This window comes from Entelurus aequoreus, linkage group LG25 (assembly GCF_033978785.1).
Source record: "Entelurus aequoreus isolate RoL-2023_Sb linkage group LG25, RoL_Eaeq_v1.1, whole genome shotgun sequence".
NCBI lineage: Eukaryota > Metazoa > Chordata > Actinopteri > Syngnathiformes > Syngnathidae > Entelurus > Entelurus aequoreus.
The window spans coordinates 3,680,252-3,702,158 of record NC_084755.1 but is presented as its reverse complement, the minus strand read 5'-3'; the positions used below and the strand labels follow the sequence as shown (position 1 = coordinate 3,702,158).

General features: G+C 38.5%; 1 protein-coding gene across 2 annotated transcripts in view; it reads right to left on the bottom strand.

The window, feature by feature from the left end:
• Positions 1–21,907, bottom strand: part of LOC133642201 (testis-expressed protein 2-like) — a 52,197-nt gene that overhangs the window by 8,714 nt on the left and 21,576 nt on the right. Inside the window, exons 5-10 of one of the 2 annotated variants that reach the window (XM_062036275.1) lie at positions 19,464–19,657; positions 16,975–17,154; positions 16,644–16,908; positions 11,858–12,015; positions 4,192–4,368; positions 1,496–1,595 (exon numbers count right to left, since the gene is read on the bottom strand). In XM_062036275.1, the coding sequence (XP_061892259.1) occupies positions 1,496–1,595; positions 4,192–4,368; positions 11,858–12,015; positions 16,644–16,908; positions 16,975–17,154; positions 19,464–19,657 (1,074 nt within the window). The remainder of the gene's footprint in view (positions 1–1,495; positions 1,596–4,191; positions 4,369–11,857; positions 12,016–16,643; positions 16,909–16,974; positions 17,155–19,463; positions 19,658–21,907) is intronic. The other variant, XM_062036276.1, reaches the window with a different exon arrangement.

The following is a 21,907-nucleotide window of genomic DNA, read 5'->3' as shown; positions in this document are numbered from 1 at the left end:
CTGTTCCCAATTTGGGGGATGTTCCAAATGAGTGTTTGATGAGCATTCCTCAACTTTATCAGTTTTTATTGCCACCTTTCCCAACTTCTTTGTCACGTGTTGCTGGCATCAAATTCTAAAGTTAATGATTATTTGCAAAAAAAAAAATGTTTATGAGTTTGAACATCAAATATGTTGTCTTTGTAGCATATTCAACTGAATATGGGTTGAAAATGATTTGCAAATCATTGTATTTAGGGATGTCCGATAATGGCTTTTTGCCGATATCCGATATGCCAATATTGTCCAACTCTTTAATTACCGATACCGATATCAACCGATACCGATATCAACCGATATATACAGTCTTGGAATTATATTATGCCTAATTTGGACAACCAGGTATGGTGAAGATAAGGTACTTTTTAAAAAAATGAATCAAATAAAATAAGATAAATAAATTACAAACATTTTATTGAATAAAAAAGAAAGTAAAACAATATAAAAACAGTTACATAGAAACTAGTAATTAATGAAAATTTGTCAAATTAACTGTTAAAGGTTAGTACTATTAGTGGACCAGCAGCACGCACAATCATGTGTGCTTACGGACTGTATCCCTTGCAGACTGTATTGATATATATTGATATATAATGTAGGAAGCAGAATATTAATAACAGAAAGAAACAACCCTTTTGTGTGAATGAGTGTAAATGGGGGAGGGAGGTTTTTTGGGTTGGTGCACTAATTGTAAGTGTATCTTGTGTTTTTTATGTGGATTTAATATAAAAAAACCCCCCCAAAAAACAAAAACCGATACTGATAATAAAAAAACCGATACCGATAATTTCTGATATTACATTTTAACGCATTTATCGGCCGATAATATCGGCAGACCGATATTATCGGACATCTCTAATTGTATTACATCTAACACAATTACCCAACTCATATGGAAACGGGGTTTGTACTTTGTTGACACGGTCTGCATCAGAACATGGCAAGTGGCTAACCAAAATATTACAAAATACTTCTAAACCACTACGAGTGCATGTTCATAGCCCACTGTATATCCTCCAGTAGTTTATATTCCATTAAAAGTAGTTACTGTTCATTAACAGTTTACTTTTCATTAAAGATAGTTTATTTACATTCCATGAATGGTTTGTTTATTTCTATTCAAAGTGATCAACAATTAAGCTGATTATAACCTGCTCAGTGGCCTAGTGGTTAGATGGGTAGGTCGTGAGTTCAAACCAAAGACTATAAAAATGGTACCCATTACCTCCCTGCTTGGCACTCAGCATCAAGGGTTGGAATTGGGGGTTAAATCACCAAAAATGATTCCCGGGCGCGGCCACCGCTGCTGCCCACTGCTCCCCTCACCTCCCAGGGGGTGATCGAGGGTGATGGGTCAAATGCAGAGAATAATTTCGCCACACCTAGTGTGTGTGTGTGACAATCATGGGTACTAAGAACTAAGAATACACTTATTTGATCTTTCACATGTATGTACCTCTGCGGTCCAGTGTAGGTTTTGAGATGCTGAGGATCTGCGGAAGGCAGGCGCCCATGTCCAGGTCAACCAGCGCCAACTCATTCATGAAATACGGTAACTGTAATGACACAAAGGATAAAATCAGATTTTTTTTTTAAATTGTAATTTATACTGTATTGAACTGAACTATAGTTGAGTTGAGATACACTATATTGCCAAAAGTATTTGGCCACCTGCCTTGACTCACATATGAACTTGAAGTGCCATCCCATTCCTAACCCATAGGGTTCAATATGATGTGGGTCCACCTTTTGCAGCTATTACAGCTTCAACTCTTCTGGGAAGGCTGTCCACAAGGTTGCGGAGTGTGTTTATAGGAATTTCCCACCATTCTTCCAAAAGCGCATTGGTGAGGTCACACACTGATGTTGGTGGAAAAGGCCTGGCTCTCAGTCTCCAGTTCTAATTCATCCCAAAGGTGTTCTATCGGGTTCAGGTCAGGACTCTGTGCAGGCCAGTCAAGTTCATCCACACCAGACTCGGTCATCCATGTCTTTATGGACCTTGCTTTGTGCACTGGTGCACAGTCATGTTGGGAGAGGAAGGGGCCCACTCCAAACTGTTCTCACAAGGTTGGGAGCATGGAATTGTCCAAAATGTTTTGGTATACCGGAGCATTCGAAGTTTCTTTCACTGGAACTAAGGGGCCAAGCCCAACTCCTGAAAAACAACCCCACACCATAATCCCTCCTCCACCAAATGTCACACTCGGCACACTGCAGTCCGAAATGTTACCGTTCTCCTGGCAACCTCCAAACCCAGGCTGGTCCATCAGATTGCCAGATGGAAAAGCGTGATTCATCAGTCCAGAGAAGGCGTCTCCACTGCTCTAGAGTCCAGTTGTGACGTGCTTTTTTGTAGCTGCGGACCGGTCAACGCTTGAAAATTTGTCCCACGCACCGGGGGGGTGGGGGGGGGGACAAAAAAATATTTTTTTTTTTTACATAAATACAATCATGTGTGCTTACGGACTGTATCCCTGCAGACTGTATTGATATATATCTATATATATATATATATATATATATATATATATATATATATATATATCTATATCTATATCTATATCTATATCTATATCTATATCTATATATATTTTTTTTTTATGTTGATTTCATTTAAAAAAAAAAAAAAAAAATTTTTTTATTTTTTTTATTTTAAAATTTCTTGTGGACCACTGCTTTACACCACTGCATCCCACGCTTTGCATTGGACTTGGTGATGTATGGTGATGTACCGGTACCGGGCCGCACAAGAAATAAAATTTTTTTTAAAAAAGTTTTAATTTTTATTTCTAATAAAAAGAAATACAAATTAAAAATTTTTTAAATTTTTTTTTAATTTCTTGTGCGGCCCGGTACCGGTCCGCGGACCGGTTGGGGACCACTGATCTAAGCCATACATCACCAAGTCCAATGCAAAGCGTGGGATGCAGTGGTGTAAAGCAGTGGTCCCCAACCACCGGGCCACGGCCCGGTACCGGTCCGCGGACCGATTGGTACCGGGCCGCACAAGAAATAAATAAAAAAAAACACTGATCTAAGCCATACATCACCAAGTCCAATGCAAAGCGTGGGATGCAGTGGTGTAAAGCAGTGGTCCCCAACCACCGGGCCGCACAAGAAATAAAAATATATTATTATTATTATTTTTTTTTTTTTTAATGAAATCAACATAAAAAACACAATATATACATTATATATCAATATAGATCAATACAGTCTGCAGGGATACAGTCCGTAAGCACACATGATTGTATTTATTTATGTAAAAAAAAAAAAAAAAAAAAAAAATATTTTTAATGAAATCAACATAAAAATCACAATATATACATTATATATCATTCTATATCAATACAGTCTGCAGGGATACAGTCCGTAAGCACACATGATTGTATTTATTTATGTAAAAAAAATAAAAAAAATAATATATTTTTTTAAATACACCCCCCCCCCCCCACCCTCCCCCCCGGTCCGTGGGACAAATTTTCAAGCGTTGACCGGTCCGCAGCTACAAAAAGGTTGGGGACCACTGGCTTAGATGCAGCAGCTCGGCCATGGAAACCCATTCCATGAAGCTCTCTGCGTACTGTACGTGGGCTAATTGGAAGGTCACACGACGTTTGGAGCTCTGTAGCAACTGACTGCAGAAAGTCTTTGCACTATGCGCTTCAGCATCCGCTGACCCCTCTATGTCAGTTTACGTGGCCTACCACTTGGTGGCTGAGTTGTTGTTGTTCCCAAACTCTTCCACTTTCTTATAATAAAGCCGACAGTTGACTTTGGAATATTTAGGAGCGAGGAAATTTCACGACTGGATTTGTTGCACAGGTGGCATCCTATGACAGTTCCACGCTGGAAATCACTGAAAGCGGCCCATTCTTTCACAAATGTTTGTAGAAACAGTCTCCCTGCCTAAGTGCTTGATTTGATACACCGGGCCAAGTGATTAGGACACCTGATTCTGATCATATGGATGGGTGGCCAAATACTTTTACACATGCAAACCAATAGGTGGCGCCAAATGAATATACTAAGCTTTTCTTCCCAAAATGGGTTCAGAAAACACTATATTCAGGGCCATATCTTATTCAGGTCAACAAACCAGAAACCCGATGTGCAGCCCTTACTAGCATTATGTCACTCCCTCCTAACCTTGATCTGGCTGAGTTTCTTCTGGAACTTCTGGGCCACCAGATCGGTCCAGTAAAAATCCTGGAGAAAGTTCCAGAAGATCCTGCCTATCAGGGAGTTCAACCATGCAGGTTGAACCTCCGGTGCCGGATATGTCCATGGCCCGGAATCTGCACTTGACTGTGCTTCATATACAGCCTGCAAGAAATAAGTACCAGAGTATGAAAAACTTTGAGAGCTAAATGTTTATGGCACAAACAAAACACAATGAATAAAAGGTATCTATTATACATCAAACAACATCAGTACTTTAAGCTATTTCTTTGTCTTCTTGTGCACTGCAAAAACTGAAATCTAAGTAAGATGAAATATCTCAAATAAGGGTGATATTTGCTTATTTTCTGTCTGATAAGATCATTCTTCTCACTAAGCAGATTTTATGTTAGAGTGTTTTACTTGTTTTAAGTGTTTTGCTCCTAAATGATCTAAGTAAGATATTACAGCTTGTTGCTGAGATGTTATGACCTATATTTTTTGTACCAAGAAAAGTGCACTTGTTATTAGTGAGAATATATTTATTTTAAGGTATTTTTGGGTTCACTGAGGTTAGCTAATTTTACTTGTTTTGGAAAGTCTTGACAAGCCGAATGTTCTTGTTCTATTGGCAGATAATTTTGCTTAGTTCAAATAAAATACCCCTAATTTTTGTATTTTTTTTTCTTGTTTTTGAACACTGACTTTTTGCAGTGTAGCTATAATTTTGCAACACCATAGCGCCACCTAGTTATGTGTGGACTGCAGTAAGACATCAGCAGCATCACTTCAAAGTAGGGATGTCCGATAATGGCTTTTTGCCGATATCCGATATTCCGATATTGTCCAACTCTTTAATTACAGATACCGATATCAACCGATACCGATATCAACCGATAAATGCAGTCGTGGAATTAACGCATTATTATGCCTAATTTGGACAACCAGGTATGGTGAAGATAAGGTACTTTTTAAAAAAATTAGTAAAATAAGATAAATAAATTAAAAACATTTTCTTGAATAAAAAAGAAAGTACAACAATATAAAAACAGTTACATAGAAACTAGTAATGAATGAAAATTGGTAAAATTAAGTGTTAAAGGTTAGTACTATTAGTGGAGCAGCAGCACGCACAATCATGTGTGCTTACGGACTGTATCCCTTGCAGACTGTATTGATATATATTGATATATAATGTAGGAAGCAGAATATTAATAACAGAAAAAAACAACCCTTTTGTGTGAATGAGTGTAAATGGGGGAGGGAGGTTTTTTGGGTTGGTGCACTAATTGTAAGTGTATCTTGTGTTTTTTATGTTGATTTAATTAAAAAAAACCTACAAAATTAAAAAAAAACAAAAAAAACAACCATACCGATAATAAAAAAACCGATACCGATAATTTCCGATATTACATTTTAACGCATATATCGGCCGATATTATCGGACATCTCTACTTCAAAGTTATGTGTTAAGTTTAGTTACCTTTTACATTAGTGTGCGGAGTAAAATTACATTTGTGAGACACATTTACAACATGACCGACTTAAAACAATCCAGAACAATTTAAAAATTATAAAGTTTCCTGCACCATATCGTAGGGGTGTAACGGTACACAAAAATTTCGGTTCGGTACGTACCTCGGTTTAGAGGTCACGGTTCGGTTCATTTTCGGTACAGTAAGAAAACAACAAAATATACATTTTTGGGTTATTTATTTAGCAAATTTGCAAAATCTTCCACCAAAAATATTTTTATTAGTGTAATATTTGATGTGAAGTAATGGGAACCTTGGATAGGTCAATAATTCATAATAACATTGATTTTGATTCAATATTATGTTTTGAGTAGGGATGTCCGATAATGGCTTTTTGCCGATATCCGATATTCCGATATTGTCCAACTCTTTAATTACCGATACCGATATCAACCGATATATGCAGTCGTGGAATTAACGCATTATTATGCCTAATTTGGACAACCAGGTATGGTGAAGATAAGGTACTTTTTAAAAAAATTAGTAAAATAACATCAATAAATTAAAAACATTTTCTTGAATAAAAAAGAAAGTACAACAATATAAAAACAGTTACATAGAAACTAGTAATGAATGAAAATTAGTAAAATTAAGTGTTAAAGGTTAGTACTATTAGTGGAGCAGCAGCACGCACAATCATGTGTGCTTACGGACTGTATCCCTTGCAGACTGTATTGATATATATTGATATATAATGTAGGAAGCAGAATATTAATAACAGAAGGAAACAACCCTTTTGTGTGAATGAGGGAGGGAGGTTTTTTGGGTTGGTGCACTAATTGTAAGTGTATCTCGTGTTTTTTATGTTGATTTAATTAAAAAAAACCTACAAAATTAAAAAAAACCCAAAAAAAAACCATACCGATAATAAAAAAACCGATACCGATAATTTCCGATATTACATTTTAACGCATATATCGGCCGATATAATCGGACATCTCTACTTCAAAGTTATGTGTTAAGTTTAGTTACCTTTTACATTAGTGTGCGGAGTAAAATTACATTTGTGAGACACATTTACAACATGACCGACTTAAAACAATCCAGAACAATTTAAAAATTATAAAGTTTCCTGCACCATATCGTAGGGGTGTAACGGTACACAAACATTTCGGTTCGGTACGTACCTCGGTTTAGAGGTCACGGTTCGGTTCATTTTCGGTACAGTAAGAAAACAACAAAATATACATTTTTGGGTTATTTATTTAGCAAATTTGCAAAATCTTCCACCAAAATATTTTTCTTAGTGTAATATTTGATGTGAAGTAATGGGAACCTTGGATAGGTCAATAATTCATAATAACATTGATTTTGATTCAATATTATGTTTTGAGTAGGGATGTCCGATAATGGCTTTTTGCCGATATCCGATATTCCGATATTGTCCAACTCTTTAATTACCGATACCGATATCAACCGATATATGCAGTCGTGGAATTAACGCATTATTATGCCTAATTTGGACAACCAGGTATGGTGAAGATAAGGTACTTTTTAAAAAAATTAGTAAAATAACATCAATAAATTAAAAACATTTTCTTGAATAAAAAAGAAAGTACAACAATATAAAAACAGTTACATAGAAACTAGTAATGAATGAAAATTAGTAAAATTAAGTGTTAAAGGTTAGTACTATTAGTGGAGCAGCAGCACGCACAATCATGTGTGCTTACGGACTGTATCCCTTGCAGACTGTATTGATATATATTGATATATAATGTAGGAAGCAGAATATTAATAACAGAAGGAAACAACCCTTTTGTGTGAATGAGGGAGGGAGGTTTTTTGGGTTGGTGCACTAATTGTAAGTGTATCTCGTGTTTTTTATGTTGATTTAATTAAAAAAAACCTACAAAATTTAAAAAAAACCAAAAAAAAACCCATACCGATAATAAAAAAACCAATACCGATAATTTCCGATATTACATTTTAACGCATATATCGGCCGATATTATCGGACATCTCTACTTCAAAGTTATGTGTTAAGTTTAGTTACCTTTTACATTAGTGTGCGGAGTAAAATTACATTTGTGAGACACATTTACAACATGACCGACTTAAAACAATCCAGAACAATTTAAAAATTATAAAGTTTCCTGCACCATATCGTAGGGGTGTAACGGTACACAAACATTTCGGTTCGGTACGTACCTCGGTTTAGAGGTCACGGTTCGGTTCATTTTCGGTACAGTAAGAAAACAACAAAATATACATTTTTGGGTTATTTATTTAGCAAATTTGCAAAATCTTCCACCAAAATATTTTTCTTAGTGTAATATTTGATGTGAAGTAATGGGAACCTTGGATAGGTCAATAATTCATAATAACATTGATTTTGATTCAATACTATGTTTTGAGTAGGGATGTCTGATAATGGCTTTTTGCCGATATCCGATATGCCGATATTGTCCAACTCTTTAATTACCGATACAACCGATACCGATATCAACCGATATATACAGTCGTGGAATTAACACATTATTATGCCTAATTTGGACAACCAGGTATGGTGAAGATAAGGTACTTTTTAAAAAAATGAATCAAATAAAATAAGATAAATTAAAAACATTTTCTTGAATAAAAAAGAAAGTAAAACAATATAAAAACAGTTACATAGAAACTAGTAATGAATGAAAATTTGTAAAATTAACTGTTAAAGGTTAGTACTATTAGTGGACCAGCAGCACGCACAATCATGTGTGCTTACGGACTGTATCCCTTGCAGACTGTATTGATATATATTGATATATAATGTAGGAAGCAGAATATTAATAACAGAAAGAAACAACCCTTTTGTGTGAATGAGTGTAAATGGGGGAGGGAGGTTTTTTGGGTTGGTGCACTAATTGTAAGTGTATCTTGTGTTTTTTATGTTGATTTAATAAAAAATAAAAAAAAATACACGATACTGATAATAAAAAAACAGATACCGATAATTTCCGATATTACATTTTAACGCATTTATCGGCCGATAATATCGGCAGACCGATATTATCGGACATCTCTAGTTTTGAGCAATGACAGTTTGAAAGAAAAAAAAAACAGCTTTGTTTTATTAGTCAACATTGCAACTTTTTCTAAATGACATTTAACCTTTAAGCTTTTTTATTTCACTTTTGTTATGTTTTTGTTTATTTGAATAGTATTTTTAGAATGTGCCGTGGGCCTTTAAAACATTAGCTGTGGGCCGCAAATGGCCTCCGGGGCACACTTTTGACACCCCTGCTATAGATAATAAAACATTAAATGTGATAAATCTATGGATAAAAAGCAGAGCCTGGCGACGCATGCGCGTTTATCATAACTCTCTCACTCTCTCTCTGTCTCTGCCCCTCCCTCACCAATTTGTTTTGTTTTCAACCCCTTCTTAACCCTGAACGTACATTGAAAATACACGCAACCCTAACTCAAAATGCTGGACATTTGAGGCATTTAAGAAACTCCGCCCTGACAGCTCCGCAAAAGAGGACATGTCCGGTGAAAAGAGGACGTATGGTCAGTCTATCCTAGCCCGTTAGCTGCTAGCATGCCGTGTGTTGTGCCTCGGTGTGCATTGTTTACACAACGTGCGTTACGCTAGTTAATATGTCCGTGTGGAAACTCGTTCGGTACACCTCCGAACCGAACCGAAACCCCCGTACCGAAACGGTTCAATACAAATACACGTACCGTTACACCCCTAGTATATTGTGCTAGACCTTGAGGTTAAGCCACTCTGGTGCTGTTCATGTACTACCCTTGTTTACATTGACGGATTTGAAACATTTCCTCCATTGTTGGCGATGTCTGGTCTGCGGCTTCATACGCACCTAGGCTGGTGTGGGTCTGCGGTTTTAAGGCCGTTTGGATGTTCTGCCAAATTCACTCCAATACCTTTGGAGGAGGCTTATTATGGTAGGGAAATCTACATTTAATTTACAGGCATTCCTGCTGTCAGCATGCTTAGACGCTCCCTCAACACTTACGTCTGTTGCATTGTGCTGTGAGATAAAATGTCCATTTTGTCTGTGCTGTAGCAAAGTCTAGTCCAGGGGTCGGCAACCCAAAATGTTGCAAGAGCCATATTGGATCAAAAATAAAAAAAACAAATCTGTCTGGAACCGCAAAAAGTTCAAAGCCTTATATAAGTGTTATAATGAAGGCAACACATGATGTAAGTGTCTATATTAGCCTACTATCAAAATGACTTTAAAAGCCTTATATAAGTGTTATAATGAAGGCAACACATGATGTAAGTGTCTATATTAGCCTACTATCAAAATGACTTTAAAAGCCTTATATAAGTGTTATAATGAAGGCAACACATGATGTAAGTGTCTATATTAGCCTACTATCAAAATGACTTTAAAAGTCTTATATAAGTGTTATAATGAAGGCAACACATGATGTAAGTGTCTATATTAGCCTACTATCAAAATGACTTTAAAAGCCTTATATAAGTGTTATAATGAAGGCTACACATGACGTAAGTGTCTATATTAGCTATATTAGCCTACTATCAAAGGCTGACGCAAATCTTCGTGGACAGAAATTTTGTATTTAAATTTTTATTCTACACATTTTTGCAGCATTGGAAATCATTAGTAAAAAGGAAGCTTCTCACAGGATGAGATAACTTCTGGAAATTACTGGCTCAGAATGGCCAAAGGTATAGACGTGTGTGTCCAAGTTTAAGGAAACAAAAGGCTGTAGATTTATTACAATCTTTGCAAGCTGGGTAACGTTTGCTGTGGTCTGGAACAACATGGCACGTAAACAACTATTATAAATGCAGCCAATATTACATACAATGTGTCACGGGTAGAGATGTCGTTATATGCGTTAAAATGTAATATCGGAAATTATCGGTATCGGTTTTTTTATTATCGGTATCGTTTTTTTTTTGTTTTTGTTTTAATTTTTTTTTAATTAAATCAACATAAAAAACACAAGATAGTTCACCAACCCAAAAAACCTCCCTCCCCCATTTACACTCATTCACACAAAAGGGTTGTTTCTTTCTGTTATTAATATTCTGCTTCCTACATTATATATCAATATATATCAATACAGTCTGCAAGGGATACAGTCCGTAAGCACACATGATTGTGCGTGCTGCTGCTCCACTAATAGTACTAACCTTCAACACTTCATTTTACTAATTTTCATTCATTACTAGTTTCTATGTAACTGTTTTCATATTGTTGTACTTTCTTTTTTATTCAAGAAAATGTTTTTAATTTATTTATCGTATTTTACTAATTTTTTAAAAAAGTACCTTATCTTCACCATACCTGGTTGTCCAAATTAGACATAATAATGTGTTAATTCCACGACTGCATATATCGGTTGATATCGGTATCGGTTGATATCGGTATCGGTAATTAAAGAGTTGGACAATATCGGATATCGGCAAAAAGCCATTATCGGACATCCCTAGTCACAGGACATGCAAATATAAATTAAATACACAGAGGACATAAAATTAATTTAGCTCAAATATACCTACAAACGAGGCATAATGATGCAAAATGTACATGTTAGCATCGATTAACTCGCAGTCAAAGATTGACCAATTTTACCTGATAAAAGCACTCCAGCATATCAATAAAATCAACAAAACTCACCCTTGTGCATTCACGCACAGCATAAAATGTTTGCTGGACAAAATGACCCAAAGAAGGAGTGGCATAAAACACGTCTTTCTGTGGCAGCATCGGAGAAAGTTGTGCATGTAAACACACTACGATGAGTTCAAGGATCGCTGAAATTAATAGGACAAAACGGCGCTCGCCAAATAAACATGCTTCACTGATTAGTGTAATATAAACAGTGGGATTTCAAACAATTAGGAAGGCGTGTGTCATGTTTGTTATCCTACAGAAAATATATTTTTTTCTTCTTTTTTAATTTTCACACATCTCTGAAAGAGGTCCAGAGAGCCACTAGGGCGGCGCTAAAGAGCCGCATGTGCCTCCAGAGTTCTAGTCAATAGTGGCTGTAGATTCCTCTGCAAAATAACTGCTTGCTAACAAATTTCAACAAATCTTGCTCATGAAAAATTGGAGCAAAAACAATTTGCATTTACATTTTCCTTGTGTGTAGTTCACATCAACATAATATTGCATCATTGCACAGACCTGGTCAGCTGTGGGGTTTCTCTTTTCGTCACTCTCCGAGCCAGCGAGTTGTGTCGTAGGAGCGCTGTAGTCCGGCGGCTTTCTCACGGCAGATTCCGGAAGCTTCTGAAGCTCCTCCGTGCTTTCTTTAGCAGCATCTCCTTGTGAAGTGCCTGAAACTGACAAGATTAAATGGCAGGATCTAACAAATATAACCACAGTCAAAACATTAGTACACCTAAATATCATTTTAGTGTACCAAGGTCAGCCAGTATGGTTTTGCCAGTGTCTCCCGTTGAAAAACTAATTTGGGTGTTACCCATTTAGTGGTCAATTGTACGGAATATGTACTGTACTGTGCAATCTACTAATAAAAGTTTCAATCAATCACCTGACGCCTTGCGTTCGTTAGACATCGAGTTGACAGCTCGGGCTTTTAGCTCGATGCCCAGCGCTCACACTTTCATTCAGGAGACAGAGAGGGTGAACCAGGCGTGTCACATTTGCAACCCCCAAAAAAACCCAATAAAACATTTCCAATCTGATCTTGAATCCTAAAAACCCTGGATCACATCATATTGATCTATGCCAGTGTTTTTCAACCTTTTTTGAGCCAATGCCCATTTTTTGCGTTGAAAAAAATGCGAAAAACGAAACTCAGTTGACAGTAAAAAGTCGTTGGCAATTGTTGGATATGACTTTAAAGCATAACCAAGCATGCATCACTATAGCTCTTGTCTCAAAGTAGGTGTACTGTCACCACCTGTCACATCACACCCTGACTTATTTGGACTTTTTTGCTGTTTTCCTGCGTGTAGTGTTTTAGTTCTTGTCTTGCGCTCCTATTTTGGTGGCTTTTTCTCTTTTTTTTGGTATTTTCCTGTAGCAGTTTCATGTCTTCCTTTGAGCGATATTTCCCGCATCTACTTTGTTTTAGCAATCAAGGCTATTTCAGTTGTTTTTATCCTTCTTTGTGGGGACATTGTTGATTGTCATGTCATGTTCGGATGTACTTTGTGGACGCCGTCTTTGCTCCACAGTAAGTCTTTGCTGTCGTCCAGCATTCTGTTTTTTGTTTACTTTGTAGCCAGTTCAGTTTCAGTTTTGTTCTGCATAGCCTTCCCTAAGCTTCAATGCCTTTTCTTAGGGGCACTCACCTTTTGTTTATTTCGTTTATTTTTGGTTTAAGCATTAGACACCTTTTTACCTGCACACTGCCTTCCGCTGTTTCCGACATCTACAAAGCAATTAGCTACCGGCTGCCACCTACTGATATGGAAAAGTATTACACGGTTACTCTGCCAAGCTCTAGACAGCACCGACACTCAACAACAACACATATAATTACTGGTTTGCAAAAAATATTTTTAACCCAAATAGGTGAAATTAGACAAATCTCCCACGTGCCGCGGCACAGTGGTTGAAAAACATTGATCTATGCCACTGAAGTCCACACTCGGAAAAAATCACAGAATGTGCGGGCCATTTTTCACTTTCAAAACCAATACTGTAGATTATTTTTAAGAAAAAAAACAACCTTTTGTTGTAACTGTCAACATTTCCGCATTTTCTCCTAACATTACAAATGTGCCGCGGGACATTAAAAAATTAGCTGCGGGTTTGGAGGTTGCCAGGAGAACGCTACATTTCGGACTGCATTGGTGGAGGAGGAATTATGTGTGGTGTGGAGTTCTTTTTCCAGGAGTTGGGCTTTGCTCCTTAGTTCCAGTGAAAGAAACTTTGAATGCTCCAGGATACCAAAACATTTTGGACAATTCCACGCTCCCAACCTTGTGGGAACAGTTTGGAGCGGGCCCCTTCCTCTTCCAACATGACTGTGCACCAGTGCACAAAGCAAGGTCCATAAAGAAATGGATGACAAGAGTCTGGTGTGGATGAACTTGACTGGCCTGCACAGAGTCCTGACCTGAACCCGATAGAACACCTTTGGGATGAATTAGAAGGGAGACTGAGAGCCAGGCCTTCTCAAACCAACATCAGTGTGTGACCTCACTAATGCGCTTTTGGGAGAATGGTGGAAAATTCCTATAAACACACTCGGCAACCTTGTGGACAGCCTTCCCAGAAGAGTTGAAGCTGTAATAGCCGCAAAAGGTGGACCCACATCATATTGAACCCCTATACAATATCCTCCTCTAATGCCCTACTGTGCAATATTACCCTTCGAGTGCAATACATCCGACACTGATTGTTATTTATTACTCCGGTACTCCTGTCTTGCTCTGTATATTGTGCAATATTTTGTATTTTGTACAGCAGATGTGTCCAAACTGCGGCCCGGGGGCCATTTGCGGCCCGCAGCTAATCGTTTACCGGCCCCCCACACATTCTGCAAAAATTGCAAAATTGATAGCATTGCAAAAATTTAAAAAAAACATTTTAAAACAGTGGAATGCGGTGAAATCTAGCGAGAAAAAGTTGCAATGTTGACACAAAAGCTGCCATGCAGGCTGTTTTTTTTCTTTTGTCTTTATTTTTCTTTTTTTTGCCATTGCTCGAGAGAAAAAAAAAAAAGAAAAAAAAATGTACGTTACAATGAATTATTACTTAAAAAAATGTCACTTTAAAATGTTTTATGTGGAAAAAATATTGCATATATTGTGTAGTAGCCATATAAAAACATCAAAGTTTTATTTGACAAAAGAGCATAAAACAAACAAAATAATAGTTCACACGTAAAATCGACTGATATATTTGAAGTTGATCTCGTAATTTAAGTGTGAAAAGTAAAAAAAAACTAATAAAAATTTATCACTTTATGAGTGGGAGACCCTTTGGATCCCAAATATATTTAGTGGGATTTTATTTAACTTTTCACTGTGATTACTCAAAAATATTAAATAATTCAAATCAATGGTGTCCTGCATTATTGATCTTTTAGGGCTCTAATTACTAAATACTGCATATTTCAGTTTTACTATAAAAAACAAAGTTGTCTTTGACAGAAAAGGCATAAAACCTGTTTCTTTTTTTACTTGATATCAACCTGAAGTTGATAGAGATTTACTGTAAAAAATAATAATAATTTGACTTATTTTTTACATTTTAGTGACTGAGACCCTTGACTGGTCCCCGGGAGCCCTAAAGGGTTAAAAAAAATAATCTATATATTTTGTTATGGTTTGAAAATGAAAAATATCAAAATGGCCCCCGTATGCTTAAATTTTTCCGTGTGTGGCCCTCAGTGGAAAAAGTTTGGACACCCCTGTTGTACAGGATTGCTTATTATTTTTATTGGATAATAGTCTGTTTATTTCAATTCTTAGTTCTATCTTTATTACCTCTTGTGTAATTTATTTTTATCCCATCTGTTCCCACTACCGCACCTTAAATTGGAGTCCTTAAAGGCCTACTGAAATGAATTTTTTTTATTTAAACGGGGATAGCACATCTATTCTGTGTCATACTTGATCATTTTGCGATATTGCCATATTTTTGCTGAAAGGATTTAGTATAGAACAACGACGATAAAGATCGCAACTTTTGGTAGTTAAAAAAAAAAGCCTTGCCTCTACCGGAAGTAGCGTGACGTAGTCAGTTGAACATATACGCAAAGTTCCCTATTGTTTACAATGATGGCCGCATGAAGTGAGAGAGATTCGGACCGAGAAAGCGACAATTTCCCCATTAATTTGAGCGAGGATGAAAGATTTGTGGATGAGTAAAGTGCAAGTGAAGGACTAGTGGGGAGTTGAAGCTATTCAGATAGGGAAGATGCTGTGAGAGCCGGGGGTGACCTGATATTCAGCTGGGAATGACTACAACAGTAAATAAACACAAGACATATATATACTCTATTAGCCACAACACAACCAGGCTTATATTTAATATGCCACAAATTAATCCCGCATAACAAACACCTGGGTGTTTGTTATGCTAGCTCCTAGCTCGAGCTAGTTATAGCAAGCGATCAAATGTTTGGAAGCGTACTCACGGTATCGCGTCTGCGTCTGTTAACGAAGTCAAAGTCCTCCTGGTAAGAGTCTCTGTTGTCCGAGTTCTTCGATCTTGACTGCATCTTTCGGGAATGTAAACAATGAAACACCGACTGTGTTGTGTTGCTGACTTCCCTCGCAAAATACTCCGTTTCGCACCGACTTTCTTCTTTGTTTGCTCAGCTTCTTTCTCCATAATGCAATGAACAAATTGCAACAGATTCACCAACACAGATGTCCAGAATATATCCAGAACGAGATGAAAACAGGTATGACTGGCTGCGTCACGCGCATACGTCATCCTCAGAGGCGTTTTGAACCGGAAGTTCCCCGGGAAATTTAAAATTGCACTTCATAAGTTAACCCGGCCGTATTAGCATGTGTTGCAATGTTAAGATTTCATCATTGATATATAAACTATCAGACTGCGTGGTCGCTAGTAGTGGCTTTCAGTAGGCCTTTAATCTCATATGCAAATAGCCTTTTGTTTACACCTTTTGTTAGTGTTAAAAGTCCATTCTATTCTATTCTTCTATGCTATGGGTTAGGAATGGGATGGCCCTTCAAGTTCACATGTGAGTCAAGGCATGTGGCCAAATACTTTTGGCAATATAGTGTATGTGCTTCAACCAGAATGTACCAATAGTCTAACGGTCCAACATGGTCGTCACCAAATGCTGATGGATGTAAGTTTAGTTGTACTTGCATCCTGCACTGGATCCTATTAGGCCATTTTGCTTTAATGGGATGAATGCTTTATGGCAGGCAATACATTAGACATGCAGTGTAGTACAACATCAATTATTGTATTGTTACACAATTATAGGCGTACATAATTGGGCTGGACTTACTATGCTTTTCCTCCACACCTTCACATCTTTTGGCTTTCATTGCGGAAGCAGATTGGAAGTGCTGGAACCACTCCTCTTTCTCCCGCCCCGTGTTGGCAAACAGATATAGATTGACAGGAAGCGGGTTTCTCTTTGCCCCTTCTTCCACCTCCTGTCCTGCCGTCACACTCTCCTCCTCGGTCTTTCCTTCTGCTAGGGTTATGCGGATGGGGTACTTTTTGTTCCAGACCTTCTTCTGAGCCAAATCTGTAGGCTCAAGTGTGACCTGTAGCGGAAGTCAACATGGATGACATGACAGGTAACTTTTCATTTAAGAGGAGAAAAAACCTACCTCACAGTTGGCCAGCTGGTAAGCATGGGAATGCAAGAGTTTGCTGTCATGGGGTAGCCCATCAGATGTTTGTGGGTATGACAAGCACAGCTCGCTGCTGTCCAGCCTGGCATGTACGTGTTGGGCATCACACAGCTGGAACGTCTCCGAGTTGTAGTCATGGGTTACTTTCATCCAGCCCTGGGAGGAGGAATGAGACTTTGGATTATTAATGTATTAACACAAACATCTTTTTCATTGTCTGGTTTTAATCAAAGTTCACAGTTGTGTGAGAGTGACAGGAAGACAAGCTCAGACCTGGTTTCAGTTAAATGGTGTGTTGTTGTTTTTTGTAGTGGTTAACTTATAGCTAATGTTTTACTTTTGTATGACAGTTAAAGGCCTACTGAAATGAATTTTTTTTATTTAAACGGGAATAGCAGATCCATTCTATGTGTCATACTTGATCATTTTGCAATATTGCCATATTTTTGCTGAAAGGATTTAGTATAGAACAACGTCGATAAAGTTCGCAACTTTTGGTCTCTGATAAAAAAAAAAACCTTGCCCCTACCGGAAGTAGCGTGACGTTGTCAGTTGTTCACTCCCTCATATTTTCCTTTTGTTTTCAACGCAGCTACAGCTATTCGGACCATTACCCCATTAATTTGAGCGAGGATGAAAGATTTGTGGATGAGGAACGTTAGAGTGACGGACTAGAATGCAGTAAAATACTTTTTTTTTTCCGCTCTGAACGTAACTTAGGTACAAGCTGACTCATTGGATTCCACACTCTCTCCTTTTTCTATTGTGGATCACGAATTTGTATTTTAAACCACCTCGGATACTATATCCTCTTGAAAATGAGAGTCGAGAACGCGAAATGGACATTCAGTGCCTTTTATCTCCCCGACAATACATCGGCGAAACGCTTTAGCTACGAGCTAACGTGATAGCATCGTGCTTTAACTGCATATAGAAACAAAAAAAATAAACCCCTGACTGGAAGGATAGACAGAAAATCAACAATACTATTAAACCGTGGACATGTAAATACACGGTTAATGCTTTCCAGGCTGGCGAAGGTTTAACAATGCTGTGCTAACGACGCCATTGAAGCCTACTTATCTGCTCATCAACACCCGTGCTCACCTGCGTTCCAGCGATCGACGGAAGCACGAAGGACTTCACCCGATGCGTTTGGCGGCCCGGAGACGTAGGAAGTCAAGGCGCGTCTGCTCTCCAACAAAGTCCTCCGGTTGTGTTGCTGTAGTCCGCTGCTAATACATCGATCCCACCTACAACTGTCTTCTTTGCAGCCTTCATTGTTCATTAAACAAATTGCAAAAGATGTCCAGAATACTGTGGAATTATGAAATGAAAACAGAGCTTTTTGTATAGGATTCTACGGGGCTACGGGGTACCATAACTTCCGTTTAACTGACTACGTCACGCGCATACGTCATCATACCGCGACGTTTCAGCCGGATATTTCCCGGGAAATTTAAAATGTCACTTTATAAGTTAACCCGGCCGTATTGGCATGTGTTGCAATGTTAAGATTTCATCATTGATATATAAACTATCAGACTGCGTGGTCGCTAGTAGTGGCTTTCAGTAGGCCTTTAATGTTAATTTCCTTCGAAACCAGGGGTGTCAAACTCATTTTAGATCGGGGGACTATAAAAATGCCTCAAAACAGCAGCTTGGAATTGGGGACATGCTCTCCCTGAGAGAGCATGAGGAGGTGGAGGTGGGCGGGGGCGGGGTTGAGGTGGTGGGGGGTAGGGGGTTGCGGGGGATGTATATTGTAGCGTCCCGGAAGAGTTAGTGCTGCAATGGGTTCTGGGTATTTGTTATGTTGTGTTACGGTGCGGATGTTCTCCCGAAATGTGTTTGTCATTCTTGTTTGGTGTGGGTTCACAGTGTGGCGCATATTTGTAACAGTGTTAAAGTTGTTTATACGGCCACCCTCATTGTGACCTGTGTGGCTGTTGACCAAGTATGCCTTGCATTCACTTGTGTGTGTGTGAAAAGCCGTAGATATTATGTGACTGGGCCGGCATGCAAGGAAGTGCCTTTAAGGTTTATTGGCGCTCTGTACTTCTCCCTACGTCCGGCGTTTTAAAAAGTCATACATTTTACTTTTTGAAACAGATACCGATAATTTTGAAACCGATACTTTCCTATATTACATTTTAAAGCATTTATCGGCCGATAATATCGGCAGTCCGATATCGGACATCTCTAGTTACATCATAAATGCATGACTGAGTCTAATATGTCCATAAAAAGTAGTAGGAGCATGACAACATGAATCTCCAGTACAGGTAAACATGAATATGCAGTAAATGAGTATCTCCATGGTGAAAGCACAGGTAAAATTCCCTTTTATATAAGGTGGTCTTCAGCAGTTTAAATTGTTTTAGATCTTTCAGCTCAACAAAATGGGAGTAAAACCAAAGTTCTGTTGGTGTAGCTGCATGAGTACTGCATGATTGCACACAGACCTTTTGGTCAGCCGTCGGGTTTCCTTTGCCGCCAAGGCCGGGGTCGGGTGCGGGATTAGAACCCTCTCCAACAAGCTGCGTCATGTAGGCTCTGTAGTCCAGCTGCTTTCTCGTCGCAGCTTTTAGCGGCACTGGAAGTTTCTGAAGCTCCTCTGGGCTTTCTTTGGCAGCATCTCCTTGTGACGTGTCTGAAACTGACAGATTGAATGATGCATCTGTGAATAGGAGGAGTCAGCAAATATAACACTTAACTAAGGTCTTGCTCTTAAAGGCCTACTGAAAGCCACTACTAGCGACCACGCAGTCTGATAGTTTATATATCAATGATGAAATCTTAACATTGCAACACATGCCAATACGGCCGGGTTAACTTATATAGTGACATTTTAAATTTCCCGCCACACTTCCGGTTGAAAACGTCTATGTATGATGACGTCTGCGCGCGACGTCAATGGTTGAAACGGAAGTATTCGGACACCATTGAAAACAATACAAAAAGCTCTGTTTTCATCGCAAAATTCCACAGTATTCTGGACATCTGTGTTGGTGAATCTTTTGCAATTTGTTTAATGAACAATGGAGACTGCAAAGAAGAAAGCTGTAGGTGGGATCGGTGTATTAGCGGCCGGCTGCAGCAACACAACCAGGAGGACTTTGAGTTGGATAGCAGACGCGCTATCCGACGCTAGCCGCCGACCGCATCGATGATCAGGTGAAGTCCTTCGTCGCGCCGTCGATCGCTGGAACGCAGGTGAGCACGGGTGTTGATGAGCTGATGAGGGCTGGCGTAGGTGGATAGCTAATGTTTTTATAGCATAGCTCTGTCGAGGTCCCGTAGCTAAGTTAGCTTCAATGGCGTCGTTCGCAACAGCATTGCTAGGCTTTGCCAGGTTGGACAGCATTAACCGTGTGGTTACAGGTCCAGTGTTTGGTTCGGTGTCTACTGATAATAGTATGGTTGATCTGCTGTCTATCCTTCCAGTCAGGGGCTTATTTCTTTTGTTTCTATCTGTATTCAAGCACGATGCTATCACGTTAGCGCCGTAGCTAAAGTGCTTCGCCGATGTATTGTCGTGGGGATAAAAGTCACTGTGAATGTCCATTTCGCGTTCTCGACTCTCATTTTCAAGAGGATATAGTATCCGAGGTGGTTTAAAATACAAATCCGTGATCCACAATAGAAAAAGGAGAGAGTGTGGAATCCAATGAGCCAGCTTGTACCTAAGTTACGGTCAGAGCGAAAAAAGATACGTCCTGACCTGCACTCTAGTCCTTCACTCTCACGTTCCTCATCCATGAATATTGAATCCTCGCTCAAATTAATGGGGTAATCGTCGCTTTCTCGGTCCGAATCGCTCTCGCTGCTGGTGTAAACAATGGGGAAATGTAAGGAGCCTTTCAACCGGCGACGTCACGCTACTTCCGGTACAGGCAAGGCTTTTTTTTTAATCAGCGACCAAAAGTTGCGAACTTTTATCGTCGACGTTCTCTACTAAATCCTTTCAGCAAAAATATGGCAATATCGCGAAATGATCAAGTATGACACATAGAATGGATCTGCTATCCCCGTTTAAATAAGAACATTTCATTTCAGTAGGCCTTTAATAACTTTTTTATTGATCCAAATGGATACTGCAAGTCCCAGAATACATTGCAGCATTGTCAAGTAGTCCCAATCTACTATACTAGCAGTACATTTAGACTTAGCTCATTTAAATCAAAAGTTGAAATGGTCAATTTGATACACCATGACTAGTAGAATGCACAGGCGCCGACAATGCCGAGCACCCACGTGGGATTGATGGCACCGTTCAATCTTTAAAGTATTTTTTGAAAAATCAATCTTGTTGTTAATTTTGTGGCGAGTTTGGTCCGTTTTACACAGAAAAAAAGTTACAAATCATATAGTCTCTAGTTAACAAAGTCTAAGATTTCATTGCGCCCAATTATGAACGAATGATGCTATCATCTTGAGTTGGACACACTGCGTATGAGCGAATGAAGGGCATGCTTACTCAACAGGCATACATGTCACACTAAGGGTGGGAGTATGAACAATGACAACACTGTCATAAACATGTGCCATATAGTGAAACCACACTAAACAACAAAAAACACATTTTGGAAGAATATTTGCACCGCAACACAACATAAACAATACACAACAAATTCCCAGAATTCCCTGCAGTAACAACTCTTCCGGGACGCTACAATATTGGTGGATCAACAGCTAAAATCCACTGTAATTAGATACCACGTACAAATAGTGTATGTAGTCGATACTACTATGATTACATCGATATTTTTTTACCATCACTAAATCTTTTTTTAAAAAAAAAAGTATATTATGTTTATAACCTCAGAAAATATGTCCCTGGACATATGAGGACTTTGAATATAACCAATGTATGATCCTGTAACTACTTGGTATCGGATTGATACCC